The sequence below is a fragment of the Tupaia chinensis genome, unplaced genomic scaffold (assembly GCF_000334495.1).
Source record: "Tupaia chinensis unplaced genomic scaffold, TupChi_1.0 Scaffold000007_1, whole genome shotgun sequence".
Taxonomy (NCBI): domain Eukaryota; kingdom Metazoa; phylum Chordata; class Mammalia; order Scandentia; family Tupaiidae; genus Tupaia; species Tupaia belangeri.
Window position 1 is genome coordinate 592,235 of NW_006159436.1, and position 22,194 is coordinate 614,428.

General features: G+C 44.9%; 1 protein-coding gene across 1 annotated transcript in view; it reads left to right on the top strand.

The window, feature by feature from the left end:
• Positions 1–22,194, top strand: part of LOC102472745 (nuclear autoantigenic sperm protein-like) — a 35,630-nt gene that overhangs the window by 7,671 nt on the left and 5,765 nt on the right. The window contains 5 exon segments of the mRNA XM_027775351.1: positions 20,514–20,642; positions 20,729–20,894; positions 21,004–21,066; positions 21,352–21,501; positions 21,651–21,706. Of these exon segments, the coding sequence (XP_027631152.1) occupies positions 20,514–20,642; positions 20,729–20,894; positions 21,004–21,066; positions 21,352–21,501; positions 21,651–21,706 (564 nt within the window).

Here is a 22,194-nt window from a genome sequence, read left to right on the forward strand (position 1 = left end):
AAGGAGTGGGGGGTGGGGGGGAAGGGAATGGGGAGTGAGAGGGAGGGGATAGTGCAGAAGGGAATGGGTAACGGGGGGCAGGTAATAGGGAGTGGGAGAGAGGGGATAGTGCAGAAGGGAATGGGTAATGGGTAACAGGGGGTAATAGGGAGTGGGAGGGAGGGGATGGTGCAGAAGGGAATGGGTAATGGGGGGGCAGGTAATAGGGAGTGGGAGGGAGGGGATAAGGGAAAAAACAAGCAAATCATTTAAGAGACACAAAAGTGGAAAGTTAGATGTTCATGATCTTGTATATGATGGTGGCTCTGACTTGGCTATTTGTCCTGGGAAAACCATGTCATACACTGTAAAGGCGGACAGGGATTACATGTAAATTAAAAAAAACATGTATGTGATGGGAAAATAAATAGTGTGAAAATACATAGCAACATATGTTTTTTTTTCTTTTTTTTCCTTTTGAGCGGCTTTTGCCCTAGGGTGCGTGCACTAGCCAGAAAGACAGAGATAGAGAGACAGAAAGTGAGAAATCACCCCCTAGGGGGATGGCCATGCCGCAATCCCTTCTCCATTCTCCTCTCGGGATATTAGGCATGCATGTACACATGACTGGCGTGAGTTTAAGCCACCGGGTCCAGGACTCAAACTGCAGTCGACTACATGGGAATCCAGCAACATAGCCATTACGCCAACTGCTGGTCCCCATATCAACAATGTTTGAGAGTAGCTCCATACATTGAGCTCTCCTGCCTTCTCCCTCTTCACCTTATCTCCTTGAGACACAGCTGCCTGTCAGCACCCATAGCCTGAGGCTCTGGGCCGAGAGTCAGAACTGCAGTGCCAGCCAAAGTTTGGGGTAACCTTTTATAGGGGTCATTTGCCAGGTGTACGGAGTTCCCAGGTGAAAGCTGTTCCAGAAGCTGAACCAAGCAGGTTATTTCTGAGGGGAGTGGGGTTTCCATGCAAGCAGTTACACTGCTAAACAAAAGGGTTTTGGGCTAGTTAGCAAAGACAGGAGCAGGTCCAGGATGTCGTCCCTGTTTTCTGTATGGCTAGCATGAGCTGTTTCCTCATGGCAGAGCAAGCAGGTTTACAGAAGCAGACAGCCCTGTTAGGGTAAGGGAACAAAATGGACGAACAGTTGTTCATGTGCAACGTCTCATATGCGGCCTTCCACAGCACTAAACCCTAAACATACTTGGCTGATTCTGTTCAGATAAGCAAGCCTTTACTGTAACGTTAAACATTTCGTGACAGTGACAGGAAGTCTGCATTGATCTTGACTGATCTGCGAATGCTTCATTCTTACCACGTAACACTTGAGCCTGTGCTTCAGGGCACATGGAGCATTTCTCTGCCGGCCACCAGTGGGACCTTGCCCCGTCCAGTGTAAGGAAACTCATGTCTTCTGCTGGGTGTTCGGATGTGCTCTCTGGGTTATGGGTAAACATGCGGGCAAGTCCTCTCAGATTTGGGGCTTGAGAGGAACAGCATTATGTACATATTGATCTATGTTATCATTAAGGATTTAGGAACACAACTCAGAAATATTTTAACTCTTTACCATTTTTAAATTAAATACATATTTTTCATAGAAAATTCTTTTCAGGGGAAAAATTGTCATTAGCTTGTGTCTTTTACAAATGTTTTCTATGCAGATGAAAATATAAATTTACCAGAGACAGACAGAGAAGCAGAGAGGAAAAGTGAGAGAACATCCCTGCCCCCTTGGGTGGTTATGCTCCAATTAATTCTCCATTTCCTCCTCTTTTTGAGATTTTGGGCACTCACACACACGTTTCTCAAGCTACTGGGTCTGGGACTTGAACTTTTGCTGGGTGATGGGCTCTATGCCCCAGGTCCAGGGACCCAAAGCAGGTCTGACCTGTCACCACTCTAAAAAACACACAGAGGCACAGTTGTTGATAAGAGAGGAAGGGAAAATTTATCACACTGGGAACACACCAGAAAGATATGTAGGAGTTTTTTTTTTTTTTTTTTGGCAGGGGGAGGTTTTTGCTATAGGGCGAGTATGCTCACCGGAAAGACAGAGACAGAAAGCGAGAAATCACCACCCAGGGGGAATGGCCACACCGCAGTCTCTTTTTATTTTATTTTATTTTATTTTTTCTTTTTTTATTATCATCATAATCTTCTTTATATTACATTGGATTACATATAACTTTACAGTGTATTACATTGCTTTTTTAAAATATTTTTTCTTTCTTTATTTACATTCATTCACTGTACATCATTATAGCATACAAAATGAGATTTTTCCATTGAGAATACACTGTATATTGGCTCAATCAAGCACATCAACATATGTGTTATTGTCAACAAATCACTTTCCATTTATTGTTTTCTGTATATTTTGCCTTTTTTCCCGTCTTTGATTCCCTATCTCACCCTCTGCCATCTCCCACCCACCTCCCACACTGTGTCTGGTATCTATTTCTATTGTTGCTTTCTATGCCTCCCCTATTTTATTGTTTCACTAAATATCTTAATAAATCTAAATATTTTCAATAGCAAGCACAGCTGATATGTACATATCCGTGAACACAAGTCTGACTTTAGGCATAAACAAACATCAGTGAATAGAATGAACATACTATAAAGTAGCACCTAACTAGGGCTATATACATTAACTGCAGTCATCAAATAGGTATTTCTAATGCCTTTTTTTTTTTTCTTCTGAAAATTTTTTTTTTTTATTAATTTACATTCATTCCCTGAGCATCATCACAACATTCTAAATGTGATTTCCCATCTAGAATGTACTGTATAGTGGCTTAGTAATGCATGTTCTCATCCATAATATTCCATTTCTACTTTCATATATATGTTTTTTTACCCCATGTCTAGCCCTCTGCCCTATTCCACTCTCTTATTACACTATCTCTGCTGTCTACAGTTGTCTTCAATCCCTTTTCCCCCAACATTTTGTTGGTCACACAATATCATAAGTAATCTAACTACTTTCAATAGCAAGATCAGCCGATGGTTTCAAGAAAAGCAGTTTTGAACTGGTAAGGATATTTCTTTGAAACTTAAAGCCTAGAAACAGGTTAGTATTCTGTTCAAATAGTCGGAACATGAATCTATTGATAGCTGAAGACAGGACAAAAGTCCTTAAAACCAGACAACAAAGCTTAGAAGAAAAGCAGCAATATTTTAGTCAAGTCGTAGAATACTGTTTCATCAGTTCAGTCTCATGTACTTAATCTTTCTTCTGTATCTGTTGAGGTTCGATGTTCCAGATTGAAATCTGGGATGTAATACTCAACTCCAGCTTTTGGCCCTACAATTAAGTTGCCCATTTTCTTAGTTTCTGAACTCTTATTTCTGTGTGTCTGCATTTAATTTTACTGACATAGCACTCCCTTAAGAACTTCTTGGAGATCCGGTCTGGTGCTGGTAAATTCTTTCAGGTTTTGTTTATCTGGGAAAGTTCGTGTCTTTTCTTCCCAAATGAACGATAACCTTGCTGGGTACAGAATTCTCGGTTGAAATTGCTTTTCCCTTAATACTTTGAATACATTTTCCCATTCTCTCCTCGCTCTCATTGTTTCCGATGAGAGGTCTGCCGTTAGTCTGATGGGATACCCTTTGTAGGTAACTTGCCTTTTTTCTCTTGCCAGTCTTAGTATCTTGTCTTTGTCTGTGGTTTTGGTCAATCTGGCTATAATGTGTCTTGGAGAAGATCTTCTTGGGTTGATTCTATTTGGGGTCCTCTGTATTTCTTGGGACTGAATCTTTGAGTGCCTCTCCAGGTTTGGAAAATTTTCTTGTAAGATTTCATGGAATAGATTATCAATGCCCTTATGAGTCTCTTCACCTTCTGGGATGCCTATTATCCGGATGTTTGGACGTTTGATGGTATCTAGTACTTCTCGCATATTATTCTCAAATTTTTGGGCCATTTTCTCAGTCTTCGTGGTGGATTTTTCTAGGTCAACCATTTTCTCTTCTACATTAGAGATTCTATTTTCTGTATGATCTAGTCTGCTTTTAATACTTTCAAGGGAGATTTTGACTTCTTGTATTATAGCCTTCATCTCTAACAGTTCCATCTGATTCTTTTGTAAAGTGTGAAATTCCTCTTTTAGATCTAGCATGAATTTCCTCACCTCCTGGAACTCTTCAACTCCTTTCTCCTTCCTCTTCAGCAGTTCCTTGTCTCTCTTCTCTTCCATCTCTGTTAGCTTTGCCATTATGAATGTTCTGAATTCTTTATCAGACATTTCCATGATTTCCATTGAACTGTGTGTGGATAAAGAGGAGCTATCCTTTTCCCTTGTGGGAGAGGTATTTTCCTGCTTCCCCATATTTCTTGTGGTCCTGCAGCGATTTCTAGTCATCTGGTGGATGGTCGGTTTCTTCCCAAACTTGGAAGTTCAATCACGTGAGTTTTGGATGCTGGAGGCCCAGTTATCAGTGGGACATCTTCCTTTCTGCCCAAATGGCTAGATCCCACACTGCAATCTCTTCTCCATTCTCCTCTCAGAATCTTGGGCATGCACGCACATGTGCCTGGTGTGAATTTAAGCCACCGGGTCTGGGATTCAAACCGCGGTCGACTACGTGGGAGTCCAGTGACACAGCCATTATGCCAACTGCTGGTCCCTGTAAGAGTATTTTTGGTCAATTGATTTACAGGTGTTTTATAGGTGAAGAGGATGCTATGTGGCTTACAGACATCTGTAGAAAGACATAGATCGGTTAATTTTTAGCATGACTGAATAATTTGTCTTTGAGACAGGAGTTTCAGTCTTAGCTAAGGGGTGCAATCAAATGGTTAATCTTCAAGGTAAGAGTTTCAGTTTGTGACTGGAGCAGAGGATCCCTCACTGTTTTAGCTCCAGGCTGGGTGTTGGTCTCCTTGGGACTCCTGTGAGCAGTCTCAAAGAGTCTCAGGCTGAGAGAGAAGCAGTTTTTGATTTTAACAAGATGGAGTCAGTTTGGCTAAGCAGACCCCGGTCACAGAACCGTGAGGTTGGTCAGGAGGGAGTCAGATGCCTTAAGCACTACTTTGTAAATGGGCCCTCCATGCATATTTTGACTTCGTGGATAAAAATAGTCATAGAGTATTTCTGTCTGTAATCTTTTTTCTAATTAAGATTAGATTGATAATCCTTCTAAAGGCACAATCAGATCAATACTTTTGATTTCTAGTTTGGTAAAATATACATGATATAAAAAAGACCATTTTAAGCTTATGGTTCAGCGGCATTAAGTGTGCTCACGCTGTGTACAGACATTCCAGGTGGTTTTCATCTTCCTAAATGAACACGCTACACCCGTTAGACAGTACGTCTCCCTTCCCGCTCCCCAAACCCAGCACCCACCATTCTGTTTTCTGTTTGTATGAATTTGACTACTGCTATGGTTTGAATGTTTGTTCCCTCTCAACTCCTATTACAATTTTATTGCCAGGCCCGACAGGTGGCGTAGTGGTTAAGGGGCTGAACTCCCACATGGTTGACTGTGGTTTAAGTCCCGGGCCTGGGACTCTCTCTCTCTCTCTCATGAGTGCACATGCCCTATAGCAAATTTTAAAAAGTAAGTGAAATTAAATAGCTAGTTCTTTAAAAAAATAATTGCCATTACAACAGTATTAAAAGTGGGACCTTGGGACCAGTGTAGTGTTATGTCACTGAACTCCCACATGGCTCACCACAGTTCAAGTCCCAGACCTGGTGGCTTCAAACTTACACTGGGCACACGTGCGTGCGTGTCCAAAATTCCAGAAGGAGAATGGAGAAGGAATTGCAGTATGGCCACCACCCCGGGGATGTGATTTATCACGTTCCCTCTCACTGTCTCTGTCTCTGTCTCTTTTTCTGGTGAGGAGAGACAAAAATCTCTCTCGCTTTCTCTTTTTTCTCTTTTTTTTTTTTTGGAGAGATTTTCACTGTAGGCGCGTGCGCTCGCCAGACAGACAGAGAGAGACATAGAGACAAAAAGCGAGAAATCACCCCCCAGGGGGGATGGTGATGCCGCAATCCCTTCTCCTCCATTCTCCTCTCGGGATCTTGGGCACGCACGCACACGCGCCCGGCGTGAGTTTTAAGCCACCGGGTCCGGGACACAAACCGCGGTCGACTACGTGGGAGTCCAGCGACATAGCCATTACGCTAACTGCTGGTTCCCTTTTTTCTCTTTTTTTAAAGGGACCTTAAGAGATGATTAGGCCAAGGCTGGCCCCAGCAATCTGGTGATTAAGGGAGCTGGATCCCAGATGGTGAGAATCATGCCACATGCATGTGTGTGTGTGCTCACAATCCTGACAAGATGGAGAAAAGGAGGAGAAGGGATTGCAGCATGATCTCACCCCATCGAGGGATGCTTTCTGGCTCTCTGTCTATCTTTAGTGAGTGCACATACCCACACACAGTTTTTAAAAAAGAGAGATTAGGCCAGGAGTCTCTGCCTTCCTGCATGGATCAACGCCATTAGCACAGGAGCGGGTCCCCTAAGCCTTAGCTCAAGCTGGCTGTGAGCAGGTGCTGTCTGCACGTTCTTGGAGCATGATGCGAATACTCTGGAGAAAACGTGGACTCTCTATACCATTGTGCCCCAGTCTAAACAAAACCAAGAAATACACGAATGCAGGAGAAATGGGCTATTTAAGCAACAGAGTGAAAGACGTTATTGCTCCAAGTCATGACCATGTCTACGTTTGCAAAGTCTGTTAAAGGACACAACATTGAAAGGGTTTTGGTAACTGTTCCTTACTGCTACTTTTTTGTACCCATTCTTTGCCAAATAACGAGGTAAGTAATAATTATCAGAATGATCACATTTTAGTAGACTGAGCCTTAGCTGTCCATTGAATAAAATGCAAATGGCAGAATCTCCTTGTCTGTATGTAAGCTGCCGTATCTGTGGAAGCATGTTATCCCATGCGTCTGCTTATATTCCTTTTTCCCATTAGTAAAGCAGGATGCAACTCTTCACTCAACCTCTGGTTTTGTTTTGTTTTGTTTTGTTTTGGCTTTGCCATAAGGTGTGTGCACTTGCTGCATACGCTCCCTTCTCTTCCATTTTCCTCTTGGGATTTTGGGCACACATGCACACACACCCAGCATGATTTTTAAGCCACCGGGTCTGGTACTCGAACCATGGTTGGCAATGTGGGAGTCCAACACTGTAGACGCCATGCCACCTGCTGGCCCATTTCTGGAAGTTTATCTTGGGCACGCACGCACACGCGCCCGGCGTGAGTTTTAAGCCACCGGGTCCGGGACACAAACCGCGGTCGACTACGTGGGAGTCCAGCGACATAGCCATTACGCTAACTGCTGGTTCCCTTTTTTCTCTTTTTTTAAAGGGACCTTAAGAGATGATTAGGCCAAGGCTGGCCCCAGCAATCTGGTGATTAAGGGAGCTGGATCCCAGATGGTGAGAATCATGCCACATGCATGTGTGTGTGTGCTCACAATCCTGACAAGATGGAGAAAAGGAGGAGAAGGGATTGCAGCATGATCTCACCCCATCGAGGGATGCTTTCTGGCTCTCTGTCTATCTTTAGTGAGTGCACATACCCACACACAGTTTTTAAAAAAGAGAGATTAGGCCAGGAGTCTCTGCCTTCCTGCATGGATCAACGCCATTAGCACAGGAGCGGGTCCCCTAAGCCTTAGCTCAAGCTGGCTGTGAGCAGGTGCTGTCTGCACGTTCTTGGAGCATGATGCGAATACTCTGGAGAAAACGTGGACTCTCTATACCATTGTGCCCCAGTCTAAACAAAACCAAGAAATACACGAATGCAGGAGAAATGGGCTATTTAAGCAACAGAGTGAAAGACGTTATTGCTCCAAGTCATGACCATGTCTACGTTTGCAAAGTCTGTTAAAGGACACAACATTGAAAGGGTTTTGGTAACTGTTCCTTACTGCTACTTTTTTGTACCCATTCTTTGCCAAATAACGAGGTAAGTAATAATTATCAGAATGATCACATTTTAGTAGACTGAGCCTTAGCTGTCCATTGAATAAAATGCAAATGGCAGAATCTCCTTGTCTGTATGTAAGCTGCCGTATCTGTGGAAGCATGTTATCCCATGCGTCTGCTTATATTCCTTTTTCCCATTAGTAAAGCAGGATGCAACTCTTCACTCAACCTCTGGTTTTGTTTTGTTTTGTTTTGTTTTGGCTTTGCCATAAGGTGTGTGCACTTGCTGCATACGCTCCCTTCTCTTCCATTTTCCTCTTGGGATTTTGGGCACACATGCACACACACCCAGCATGATTTTTAAGCCACCGGGTCTGGTACTCGAACCATGGTTGGCAATGTGGGAGTCCAACACTGTAGACGCCATGCCACCTGCTGGCCCATTTCTGGAAGTTTTAAACTGTAGGGAAAGTGGCAAATTTCGTGTGGTGGTATTCCAGACACTGAGTACCTTTTCCCAATATAGCAACCCTCCGACTTGTGTAAATTCAATGAGCCAGGAATTACTCTTTGGAATCATGATCCAGCAGCGTTTCTCTTGGCAAAGTAGTTTGTTACTTTTTGTAATTGAATGAAAACAAAAAATGGCCTGGTGATAAATTGACATCGGTATGAAATTACTTTGAAATAACTTTTTGAGTTATCATAACTTGGTTTACCTATAGGTTTAAACAGTCAGTCAATTTGTTAAGGAAGTAAATGAATCAATCAACACAAATTAATTAAGTGGAAAAAGAATAATTTCATTTAGTGTATTAGGTCATAGCTCTTGATTAAATTTTTAAAAAGAATGATTTATGTACCTGTATTTATTATTAGCACTTTCCAGTTTAACTAGAGAGAAAAAAGGGAAAGTGCGAAAGAAAGCCACCAGGTTTGGGACTCGAACTGCAGTCGGCCATGTGGGAGTTCAGCGTCTCCACCACCAGGCCAACCGCCAGCCTCTTGATTAATTAAAAAGATCACATCTATGGTGCAATGTCTATACCAAAGAGATGCTTTTTCGGTATTAGAAAAAGATTTTTCTCACATATGCTAAAATTGCTATTTTTAAATTATGTAATTATAAGCTCTTATTAAAACAACAACAACAAAAAGTTATTTGAGTTCCATCTTTGAGTTCATCCTCTGCTTGGTGTTTTGAGCATTTCCTTAGGAATAACCTACCTGTCACTGTAACAGCTCTTTTTTTTTTTTTTTTTTTTTTAGAGGTTTTTGCTATCGGGCACATGTGCTTGCCAGAAAGACAGAGACAGAGAGATAGAAAGTGAGAAATCACCCCTCAGGGGGGATGGCCACGGCACAATCCTTTCTCCTCCATTCTCCTCTCCAGATCTTGGGCACACATGCACACGTGCCAGGCATGAGTTTAAGCCACCGGGTCCGGGACTCGAGCTGCGGTCGGCTACATGAGAGTTCAGTGACGTAGCCATTATGCTAACTGCTGGTCCCCTAACAGCTCTTCTGATGCTAAGCTTTCCATTTTAACATCTGACGTTCCCACACTAACCTTGCTTTGTCTGCAAATAGACACAAACCAAGACAGACATATTTAAATGAAACTGTGGCCAAGCATCTTGGTGCATTAGGCAGCAAGGGAGCTGTCCCTGGGACTACCCCCCGCCCCCGTTCCTCACCCTCACCCCACGTCTGTGACCCATCACCCCTCCTGGAGGCCAGAGGGTCTCTTCCTCAGATCTGAGCTGTACCTCTGCCATCCTGACCCCTCCTGCAGGAGGGCAGCACTATCTGGGCAGAGGATGTGGGGGTAGAAAGTGCCTTTTACAAATGTGCATCCTGTGATCACAGCTGTGTGTTCTCCACTGACCTAGCTCTTACATGTGGTTTCATCTGGCATCTTAGCAGTGATCCCTAAGGAACACCAGATTCCTTTTCAGACAGTGAACTAGATCGTAAAAACAGGAGTTGGAGTCCTGAGTGGATCCTGTGGATTTGAGGACGGAGTTTAGAAGTGCTTGGGACCATGGCTGCAGGTCTGAGCTGAGGACGGTGACACCAGACAGCGAGGCAGCATGTGCTGGAGGGAGGGAGTTGGGGAGAGGAAAACAGGACACCAGAACAGGCAGCGTAACCCACGGATAAGCCACAGGAGTCAGTGGTCTAGGCCAAGTTGGAGAGCTTACTTTGAGACCATGGAGGGAAATGAGGATTCTTGATTATAAGATTCTAATTCCTTTTTGGTCTCCAATTTTTAAAAGTGTATGTCTTCAGAATCGGTGAACGAATAAAACTCGTTTGTATAATACTTGAGACTGTCACTGAAGAATTGTCATCTGATACAGGCTTTAAAATCTGACATGCATCGCTCCTAGGGAAGGCGCAGGGCCTGTGTCTCCTGGAGGTGACCAAGCAGGCCAACACCCGGGAAGCACAGGGTGACTGCTCACTGGGAAGCTGCGGGGAGGCAGGTGCGGAGTTCCAGCCTGGTTCTGGCAACGCATCTTCTGTGGTGATAGAAGTCTTTGGAGGAACCTCATTCAGGCTTCGGAGTCTCCTACTAGGCCCATCGGGGCGTGTCCCTGTAAACCCCCGTTTTAACAAAGAACTCTGCTAAGGAAGTTTAGCAAGAACTTCCCATCTTGGGTATCTGGTCAGTTTTCACATCTCATCAGCCTCTTCACCCTCACTATCCCCCAGGGGCTGTCCTCTCACCCTGGCCTGTCTTTGACAAGAATCCCATTAGGCTGGTTCAGCCAAATTCCTCGTTCCTTTGTTGTTTCTTCATAGTTCACCTCCCTTTGATCCCCACCCCCCCACCTGCCCACACTCTACGTGGACTTGAGTCCAGTCTCTCTCTCACTGCAAGACCGTACCACGGTGGTCCCTGCACCTATCACGGTGGGCCTGAATAAAGGCTTCCTAAATGTTTCCGTTTTTTCTCTTCTTTTCCCTTAAAGGGCCGTTGTCCAATAGGTGGTCACCATGGGTCCTTGTCTGGCCAATGAAGTTCGCTGTTTCTGTTCAACTTTGGCGGCCGCCAAACGCTCAAGGGCGGGAAAGTCCGCTGGTGATGGCGGGCCAGATGCAGAGAACAGGAAAGTTCTGCCAGCAGAAAAGTTTCCGCCATGTTTCTTTTTTTAAAAAAGAATTATTTTATTTATTTATCATTATTATTATTTCACATGAGTTTTGCCAGAGAAAGACAGAGAGAAAGAGGGAAAGTGAGAAAGCAAGCCACCAGGTCCAGGACTCGAACCATGGTCATCTGGTATCCAGCCATCTTAACCATTATGCCACCTGCTGATCAGGAAAGCATTTTTAATTTGACAATTTTATGTAAAGTGGTCTATAGACTCAATGCAATCTCTGTGAAAATTCAAATGGTGCTTTTTTTAAGAAATAGAAAAATCCATCCTAAAAATGTATATGAAATCTCAAGGGACCTTGAATAGAAAAAATAATCTTGAAAAAGAAAGAAAAATTTGGAGAACTCACACTTTCTGACTTTAAAACTTACTACAAATCTATGGTAAATGAAATAATGAGGTATTGGCATAAAAAAACAGATAGATAGATCAATGGAATAGAATAGAGAACTCAGAAACAAACTCTATATGTGGTCTAATTACTTTCAACAAAAGTGCCAAAACCAGTAACTAAGAAAAGGGCAGATGTTTCAACAAATGGCGCCTGGAAACTAGATAGCCACGTGTAAAACAATGAAGTTAGACCTTACCTTATATCATATACATCACCTTATATCACATATCATCCACAATTAACATGAATCAAAGACTTAATTAGAGAACTAAAAGTATAAAAGATCTAGAGGAAAACATAGGAGGAAACTTTGTAATACTGGTTTTCCCAATGACTTCTTGACTAGGACACCAAGATCACATTTAGCAATGATAAACTTAGGTAAGTTGGACTTTATAAAAAATAAAAACTTTTGTTCATTAAAGGACACAACTAACGGAGTAAAAAGCATCACATAGAATGGGAGAAAATATTTGTAAGTCATATATGTGATAAGGAATTAATGTCCAGAATATTTAAAGAACACAACTCAACCACACAAAAATAACACTATTGAAAATTGGGCAATGGACCTGAGTAGAAATTGCTCCAGAGAATGTATACTAACGGACATGAAGCACATGAAAAGATGTTCATATCACTAATCACTAAATAATTGTGAATGAAAACCATGATAGACCACTTCACACCCACTAGGATAGCTACTACTCAAAAAACAAAACACACACTCTCTCTCTCTCTCTCTCTGTGTGTGTGTGTGTGTGTGTGTGTGTGTGTGTAGTTGATGTCGTTTTTGGGAAAGTCATGACACATTTTTGCATAGAAAAATGTAGGAAACTATTTCATGACTTTCCTGACAACCTAATGTGTGTGTGTGTGTATATATGTATATATACACATATATATATTTTATGTATGTGTGTATATATATATATATATATATATATACATATAATAAGGAAAGGTGGCAAGGATGTGGAGAAATCAGAACTATATTGCACCCTTATGAAATTAGTTACTATTCAGAAGATCACGATCTTTGTGAAAAAACAGAAAATACAAATACCTTTATGTCTCAAATAGCTTTTCATTTCCCTAAGAAAGCTTATTTGGGGAAAGCCAACAGCATGGTGGTTAAGGCAGCTGGATCCCACATGGTCAACTGGGTGGTTTGAGTCCCAAACCTGGAGGCTTAAAAAACATGTCAGGTGTGTGTGCATGTAAGCCCAAAATCTTGAAAGGAAAATGGAAGAGAATAGATTGTGGTATCGCCATCCATCCAGGGGAAGCTTTCTTACTTTCTTGGTCTTTCTCCAGCAAGTGCACATGCCCTATTGCAAACAGACGAAAAGAGGTAAAACTTAATATCTTTCTCATTAATTTGCTTTAAAAAATATGCCAGAAGGTAACATGGTGGCTAAGGTGCTGGATTCCCACATGACTGACAGAGGCTCAAGTCCTGGACCTGGCAGCTTAAAAATTGCAGCAATTAGGGACCAGCAGTTGGTGTAATGGCTATGTCACTGGACTCCCATGTAGTCGACTGCGGGTCAAATCCCATACCTGGTGGCTTAAACTCATGCCGGGTGTGTGTATGCGTGTATGCCCAAGATCCCGAGAAGAGAATGGAGGAGAAGGGATTGCGGTGTGGCCATCCCCCCTGGGGGTGATTTCTTATTTTCTGTCTCTCTGTCCCTCTCTGTCTGTCTGGTGAGTGCTTGTGCTCCATAGCATAAACCCAAAAAAAAAAAAAAAAGACAATAAATAAATAAATGTTTTTTTAAAAAAGAGGCTTATTTAGTACAAACTTCAGATAGCAGGGAACAAACCTCAAGAGATTATGAATATTACTTCAGAGAAATATCCAGAAGTTCATATATCCAGATGGCTATCTGGGATTTATAGAAATTGCTTGATGTGGGGACCAGCAGATAGCGTAATGGTTGTCTTACGTAGTCGACTGTGGTTCGAATCACAGATCCAATGGCTTAAAACTCAGGCTGCGCATGTGTGTTCATGCCCAAAATCCTGAGGGGAGAATGGAGGAGAGGGGATTGTGGCATGGGCATAGCCCTTGGGGGGTGATTTCTCGCTTTCCATCTCTCCGACTCTCTGGCGAGCACATGTGCTCTGTGGCAAAAACTGCTCTTAAAAAAATAAATAAAGAAATTAATTGATGTGAAAATACAGCTGTAAACCTCGCAAGATTAGGTAATATTTAAAGAATTTCAATTCTTCTTCCCATTGGTTTGAAGTCCTGTAAGAATAGCCTCTTTTATAACATGCTTGCTTATGCTTCAGTTTAATTCAGCAGCCTATATGTTGGCTAAGAGAGTCCAAGAAGCGAAGAAATCATGTGTTTTAGTTTCATCTGTTGATACTTCAGAATCTCTGATCAAATCATCTACTTCTGTTATGTCTGTCATCATCTATAAAATGGAGGAAGCTCAAAAACATAGGGGGCCAGCAGGTGGTGTGGTGGTTAAGGTGCTAGACTCCCATACAGCTGACCACAGCCTGAGTCCCAGACCTGGCAGCTTGCTCTCTCACTTTCCCTCTCTCTCTCTCTGGTGAGCTCATGTGCCCTGTAGCAAATTTAAAAATAATATAAAATTAGATACATAATTCTAAAAAGAAAGAGAGGACACATAACTTCTTGTATAATTATCTTCATTTGTTTAGGATACCAATAACTTCTAAATTTTACTGAGGACCATTCGGAAATTACTGTGGGTCATTTGACTCCGTTAAAATATAAAGAAAGAAGCCCTATAAATAGCTATGACTTTTCTAAGGGGCCACAGTTATTTTGAGGCAGATCTGGAACAAAAGCTCCCCGGTCCCACTACACTGTACTTTGATTGGGTTCTAAGCACAGAGGAATCACTGGAAAAGAAGATTCTGTGTTTCTGTGTGCTAGGGTCTGTGTTCTACTGCGTCCCTGGAAAAGTCATCATGCAGGTTTGCATAAAGTAATACATCGTGGCTTTCCTGACAAGCCAATGTGTGTCAGGTACCGGGCTTGGAAAGATTGAAACTGGAGCACTGAGCACTGAGGTGGCTGGGCAACTGGGAAAATGAAGTGAGCTTGACTACAGGAAAGAGGGATGGCAGGAGGCGATGCTGCACATGAGCAGGACTGATCACACAAGGTGTCTGTGAACTGCAGTCTCCAAAGGAAGGGTGAACTCTTGTTTTCTGGAACCTTGAAGGTTCTGCCCCAACATACAACACTAACATAAAGTGTGCTTGGACTTGATTACTCAGGTGAGTCAACAGCATAGCCCATGTGTCATTTAAGTTATTATTTCTTTTTCTTGATTTTTAAATCTCTGACTGTTTCCCAAACACAAAATGGGTTGGACGGAGGCACACGGGAGGGGCTTCAGAGAAAAATAAGCTCATTTCATTAACCGTGAAATTAAGATCCAAACAGCCTCTTTAGGGCTGAAAGCAATTGGAGCAACGATGTTCATTTTACAGGCAAGACTTCTGGAAAAATCAAGTTTAAATCCCCCTAATACTCTACATGTTCCTAATGTGTTTCAATAAGTACAATTACATCATGGAATTTAGTGACAGGGAAAGGCAGTCACAGTGTGATGCGATGTTCCCAGGTCATCTGAAGGCTGCTTTTCCCGTTCACAACATCAATGGAAACAACACTTCATATCCCTGTTCTGTGTTAGCTAAATCTCTTTTTCCCTTTGTTGAAATGAACAGCCCATGGGAACAGCAGTTGGCCTAATGGCTATATTGTTGGACTCCCATGCAGTCGACCGTGGTTCGAGTCCTGGGCCCAGTGGCTTAAACTCATGCCGGGCGCATGTGCGTGCGTGCCCAAGATCCTGAGAGGAGAATGGAGGAGAAGGGATTGCGGTGTGGCCATCCCCCCCTGGGGGGTGATTTCTCGCTTTCTGTCTCTCTGTCTCTGTCTGTCTGGCAAGTGCACATGCCCTATAGCGAAAACCTTTCCATAGTTCTGTCCGGTGCTGGCCACCCTAGGTCCATTTGCTATGACTAGAGATTGGTGTTTTTAAAACTGTCACATTAAAGGTAATCTCACCTGGGAGCTATAAATTGCTATTGCAATTAAAGTGGTTTTATCGGGATCAGCTGATGGCGTAATGGTTATGTCACTGAACTCCCACATAGTCTACCATGGTTCAAGTTCTAGAACCAGCAGCTTAAAGCTCATGCCAGGTGCGTGTGCTTGTGTGCCCAAAATCCTGAGAGGAGAATGGAGGAGAAGGGATTGCAGCATGGCCACCCCCCTGGAGCGTGATTTCTCGCTTTCTGTCTCCTTGTCTCTTCAGTGAGCATATGCACCCTATAGCAAAAATCTCCTAGAAAAATGGTTTTCTTAATTATTAAATTGATTTTTGCAATATATTTGCCTTGAGAAATTTTCTCTCCGCATGTTCATTTACTTCAAGCTGACTTAACTCAGAACAGCCACTTGCCATTTGAAGCTACTTTGCAAGGACAAACAAGAGAATATTCTATATCTCAAAAGAACATCTGGAGGCCAGCAGGTGATATGGAGGTTAAGGCACTGGACTCTCACATGGCTGACTGTGGTTTACGTCCCAGACCTAGTGGCTCCACACACGGGCATGTGTGTGTGTGTGTGTGTGTGTATATATATATATGCTCATAATCCCGAGAGGATAATGGAGGAGAAGGGATTGTGGCATAGCCATTTCCCCCTGCTCCACCCAGGGGGGTTATTTCTCACTTTCTGTCTCTCTGTCCCTCCACAAAGCACACATACCCTACAGCAGAAGTCTCTATTTTTTTTTTGGAGAGGTTTTTGCTATAGGGTGCATGCGCTCGCCAGACAGAGACAGAGAGACAGAAAGCGAGAAATCACCCCCCAGGTGGGCTGGCCAGGCCGCAATCCCTTCTCCTCCATTCTCCTCTCGGGATCTTGGGCACACATGCACACGCGTCCAGTGTGAGTTTTAAGCCACCGGGTCCAGGACTCAAACCGCGGTTGACTACGTGGGAGTCCAGCGACATAGCCATTATGCCAACTGTTGGTCCCAAGTCTCTTTCAAAGGAAAAAAGCATCTTGTCCATCTATTTCCACCGAACAAGAAAAAATAAGAGGCGAATTTTTCTAGAATACCTCTGTCCAGATGCTCTTTCATTACCTTGAAGCCCTTCACTGTACATTTGATGATTTTTTTCCTCTTTGGGAAAACAAATGAAAATAATAGAACTGTAATTGATTTTCTTCCCACCCACACATTTTATTTATTCACAAAAGGTCTTAATTAATCTAAAATACTTTCAATAGCAAATGCAGTTGATATATACATATCCGCAAACATATGTCTGACTTTAGGCATAAACCTCAGTGAGCAGAAGGATCACACTGTAAAGTAGCACCTAGCGGGGGCTATATAGCCGACTGCAGTCATTAAATATTTTTTAAATGAATTTTTTAATTTCAAGAAAAACAATTTTAAAAGATCAAAAAAAATGTTAAGAGAAGTTGGCTTAAAGCTTAAAACCAGGAAAAAGTTTAGGATTCAGTTCAGGCAATAAGTAGATGAACCTATCAATAGTTCAAGAGAAGACAAAAATCCTTAAATCTGGAAAACAAAGCATAGAAGAAAATCAGTAATGTTTTAATCAAAAGTCATCAAATTCTATTTCACCAGTTCAGTCTCATGTAATTAATCTGCAGTGTTACTGTGGTCTGATCTTTCCATTTAAATTCTGGAAGTTAACATTCAATGTTATTGTGGGTCTTTCCAAACACGCCCCTACCATTAAGTTGGGCATTTTCCTGGATGTTTTTTGTACTCTTATTTCTGTGTGTCCGACTTTAGTTTTCCTGTATAGTATTCCCTTCAGAACTTCTTGGAGAACTGGTCTGGTGTTGGTAAACTCCTTCAGCTTTTGTTTATCTGAGAATGTTTTTGTCTTTTCTTCATATATGAAGGATAATTTTGCCAGATGTAGCATTCTTGGTTGAAATTATTTTTCACTTAATGCTTTGGATATATTTTCCCATTCTTTTCTGGCTTACATTGTTTCTGATGAGAGGTCTGCAATTACCCTGATGAGGTATCCTTTTTTTTTTTGGAGAGATTTTTGCTATAGGATACCTGCACTCTACAGACAGACAGAGAGAGACAGAGAGACAGAAAGCGAGAAATCACCCCTCTGCACTCCCTTCTCCATTCTCCTCTCGGGATCTTGGGCACGCACGCACACACGCCTGGCGTGAGTTTTAAGCCACTGGGTCCAGGACTAGAACTGCAGTCTACTACATGGTAGTCCAGTAACATACCCATTACACTAACTACTGGTCCCAAGATATCCTTTGAAAGTAACTTGACGTTTCTCTCTTGCTAATTTTAGTATCTTATCTCTGTCTGTGATTTTGGTCAGTCTAGCTATGATGTGAACAGAATTTGGGTCTATTTAAAATCCGGCATGCCAGAGCAAAGCCTTTTCTGTCCTACTGACCTCAAAGATTGTTGGGAGGAAAGTCTAAATTCGCCGACAGACCAGAAAAGGACTCTTAGGAGCAGAGGGGTAAAGCGAGCTTTGTCCTATATAAAGTATGTGTACTGTTATTAAAAATTCATCCGTAGGGACCAGTAGTTGTCATAATGGCTATGTTGCTGGACTCCCACGTAGTCGACTGCGGTTCAAGTCCCGGACCCAATGGCTAAAACTCACGCTGGGCACGTGTGCGTGCGTGCCCAAGATCCTAAGAGGAGAATGGAGGAGAAAGAATTGTGGCGTGGCCATCTCCCCTGGGGGGTGATTTCTCGCTTTCTGTCTCTCTGTCTCTCTTTGTCTTTTTGGTTAGCACATGCGCCCTATAGCAAAAACCTCTCCAAAAAAAATTTTTTTTTGATCCCTATGATTCTTGGTTCTGAAACTTCTGATACACAACATCAGCCCAATGAGAGAGAAAAACACTCCATGAAGTGAACCAGAGAAACAAGATTCTCACAGATTAAGCCTGTATGGAGTTTTCCAGATCTTCCGTGTCATGCTGAAGTTTGCAGCTCTAGGACAAGAACATGCATTTCCCTTGTCCTGACACCCAAGAATATGTGTCCTCTCTTGAGCAGAAGGCTATTTAGCATTGGGGCCAGTAGGTGGTGTGGTGGTTAAGGTGTTGGACTACCACATGGCCAATGGTGGTTCAAGTCCCAGACCCAGAGGCTTGAAAATTACACCCAGGGTGTGTGTGCATGTGTGAACAAGATTCTGAGAGAAGAATGGAGGAGAAGGGATTGTGGCATGGCCAATCCCCCTGGAGAAGATTTCTTTCTGTCTTTCTCTCTGTCTTTTCTTTTTTTTTTTGGAGAGATTTTTGCTATAGGGTGCGTGCGCTCGCCAGACAAAGAGAGAGAGACATAGAGACAGAAAGTGAGAAATCACCCCCCAGGGGGGATGATCATGCCACAATCCCCTCTCCTCCATTCTCCTCTTGGGATCTTGGGCACGCACGCACACGCGCCCGGCGTGAGTTTTAAGCCACTGGGTCCGGGACGCGAACTGCGGTCGACTACGTGGGAGTCCAGAGTCATAGCCATTACGCTAACTGCTGGTTCCCCTCTCTGTCTTTTTTGTGTTTCTCTCTGGTGTGTGCATATGCCCTATGGCACCCACTCACCCACCCCCTCCCCCCAAAAAATAAAATAAATAAAATTTAAAAGTCATTAAAGTGCCTTAAGACATTGGAAAGCGTTATTAACTGAGGGTTTCCTTGGCACTAGGCTGATTCAATGTGTTTCGCTGACACCTTCACAGCTCATTAAAATTCCCCTGATGCTTCAAACACTCTTCTCTTCCCTTTTTCTCGCTGGGCTAGCTGGCCCCCTCTTGCCCGCACTGCAGATAGCTGACTTCTGTTTTTCTACCTCTAGTTATAGATATTGAGTCCTCACTCTTGCTTATGCTGAAACATCAACAAACCTCTAAATACGTGGCGGATCAAAGTGGCCAGTTATGACAGCCAGAAATTTCGATGAAATCCTCCAGAGATGGTGCGAGAGCAACAGGCAACCTGTCCAAAGACCCCTCTAATTTCCTAACTGCAGCCCGTCTTCCTTAACTCTCAGTGAAAGCTCCTTGCTCCCACCCTGCAGGGGCCATGCCACCCTCCACAGGTGGCCCCTTTCTGCGGCTGGAACGTGAATACACTCTTTTCTTATCTGCTTTCTCCCCGAGTTTGTGAGTTCTTGCCCAGCACACGACCCAGGCAGGCCGCCCTAGCGCATTGCAGAGGTCACCATACGGTCCCTGCCCTGCCCAAAGGGGGCCACACTCAGCTTCTGGGTTGAACTATATCCCTTCTCTCAGGCAGGAGTGCATGTGCTCCTTACCGAGAGGGCACGCGCTCAGTACCACGGGGAAACGGGAACACCCGCAGCTCGCGGAGGGGGCACAGTCAGGAGCACACGCTCCGGAACCTGCAGCTGGGTTCAAAGCCTGGCCGGGTGACTCCCTGTGTGGCCCTGAGGCACGGTCTCAGGCTTCAATGCTGTTTTATTCAATCTGTAAAAAGAACGGAAAAGAACCTGCGTGTCGGGAAGGAATGTCTTGGGTGTGGTATCCACGAAGGTCCGGGCATCACGTTCCTCGGAAACCTTCCTGGCCCGACCCGTTGAGCACGAGACTGGGTGGCAGTGGCAGCGTCGGAGGAGGCGCGAGCTGCAGCCTGCGCAGAGGCTCAGGGAGGGCCCCGGGGTGTCGGGCAGGACCCAGCTTGTTCGACTGGTCCTGAGCGGTCTATCCCTGACCTGGAGGCCCTCAGGGGACGCACGTGGAGCGCCCTGGGTCAGGCGCCAAGGAGCCCCCAGCCAGCGCCAGGGGGACACATTCCGGAGAATCCGGCCCTCCCCGTCCCCGCACCGCGACCTGCCTGGGGCCTAGCACCTGCCAGCAGCAGCGGAGGTTTTCAGGTGCTTGCAGTCCAGTTGGGCCCGCAGCAGGCCTTGCCCTTTTTCTTTGGCGCCTTCTCTTGACGCCCTGGGATGGGTCCCCCTTCCCGGCGCCCCTGTCCCTGTCCCGTGCTCCAGGTGGACGTCGCGAAGCTGATCAGTGCCAGCTCGTCCTCAGAGGGGCTGGCAGCGAAGGAGAAACTCCGTGTCCTGCTCCTCTGCAGATCGCGCCTGCGCACAACCTCCTCTGAATGGGCAATGCTGTTAGTGAGATTGGACTACTCCGCAGACCGCCCCCTCCTGGCCAGGGCCCACCAGGCCTCCCAGCCCACATGCTCCCCTGCCTGGTGCAGGTCACCCTGCTGCTCCTGCACCTCCCCTCTGCCCTGACCACAGGCATTTCATGGGAGCAGCAGCACGAGCCTTCACCCGCCGGCTTCCCCATCGCCGCTAAGACGCCATGTCCTCTCCCGCGGGCTATGGACTCCTCTGTGGAGCTACTTCACCTGGTGTCTCGGGGTGACTCCCAAAGAAGCCCGTGCTTTCTACATGGAATTCCATAATGTTTGAATGCTTGCGAGGCATAAAGAGCCTCCTCTCTACCTGCCCGGCTGTATCTCCCGGGCAGGTAGTCACGGATATGATTCTGACATCTGGTCATCTCCCAATTCCTTGCCCAAGGGAGGTGAAGGTGAGGGCACAAAAAGACCCCAGAAAAGCAATGATGGAGGACAAGGAGATTCTTCTCGAGGTCAGAGGCATGAGGATAAGAAAAGGGAACCCCCTATTGATGGGGAAGTACCATACACATCTGGACCCCTGGAGAACAGGGGAGGCCTCACTCCCTCTGAGGGCAGCCCTGGGCCTCTGGAGGGAAATCTTCATCCCCACCACTCAGAAAACAGCTTGAGCGAGCAGGCCCAGGAGTCTCCCATGAGCCCCCTCTCTGATGACCAGGCAGTTCCCTGTCACACAGCCCCGCAGGAAGTGGCCTGCCCCTTGGGAAGCCTGACCCAGGTGCAGCAGCCGTTCCCTGAGCCAGCCCAGGATGCTCCCCACTGCCCGAGGAGAAGGCCAAGGAAGTTCTGGATGAAGACCATCCACCCCGACCTCCTGGCTCACTGGTGTGAGGGAAGGAGATGCAGGGCCCAAAGACATCCACACTCCACCTGGGAGCTGCTCACCACCCAGAGCTTCCAGTAAGAGGTCCTGCAAAAGGTGCCATGGCAGTGGGGTAGCCAGAGCTGCCCTTGCCTCCTAAGCATCCTCGTTCAGTTCTGGAGGAAAACCTGAGCACCTTGGAGCACAAGGGCCAAAGGAACAGGAAGATCGTAAAGGATAACGATGAGATGTGATGGAGGGCAAAGTGAGGGTGCTGGGGCATAAGACAAAGGCCATGGCAGACCGAGCTGCCCCTCAGCCTGCCCCTTCTTTCTCCCCTCCTGCGGCAAGACTAGATTCCCTGTCCCCAGTCACGTTTCCTATCCGGGCTACTCCTAGCACTACTGACCTCACCACCCATTCCCTGATCCTCTCTGTCCCTCTGTCTTTCCACACACCAAAAATGGAGAAAGTAGCACCTACAACCTCTGACTCTTCCTTTGACGCTCTTTCTGGCCCTCTCCCTCCCTTTAGGTCCAGTACCACTTTGGAGATACCATGTAATGAAAGTGAGGGTGCGTGTCCTTCCATCTCAGCTGTGGCACCTCCCATGTCTGCCCTCCCTGCACCTCTTCTAGTCTCCCCCTGACTCCAGGCAGAATATCCCACCTCACCTGGCACTTCCTGGATCAGGGAACACACAACCTGGTGGCAGCAT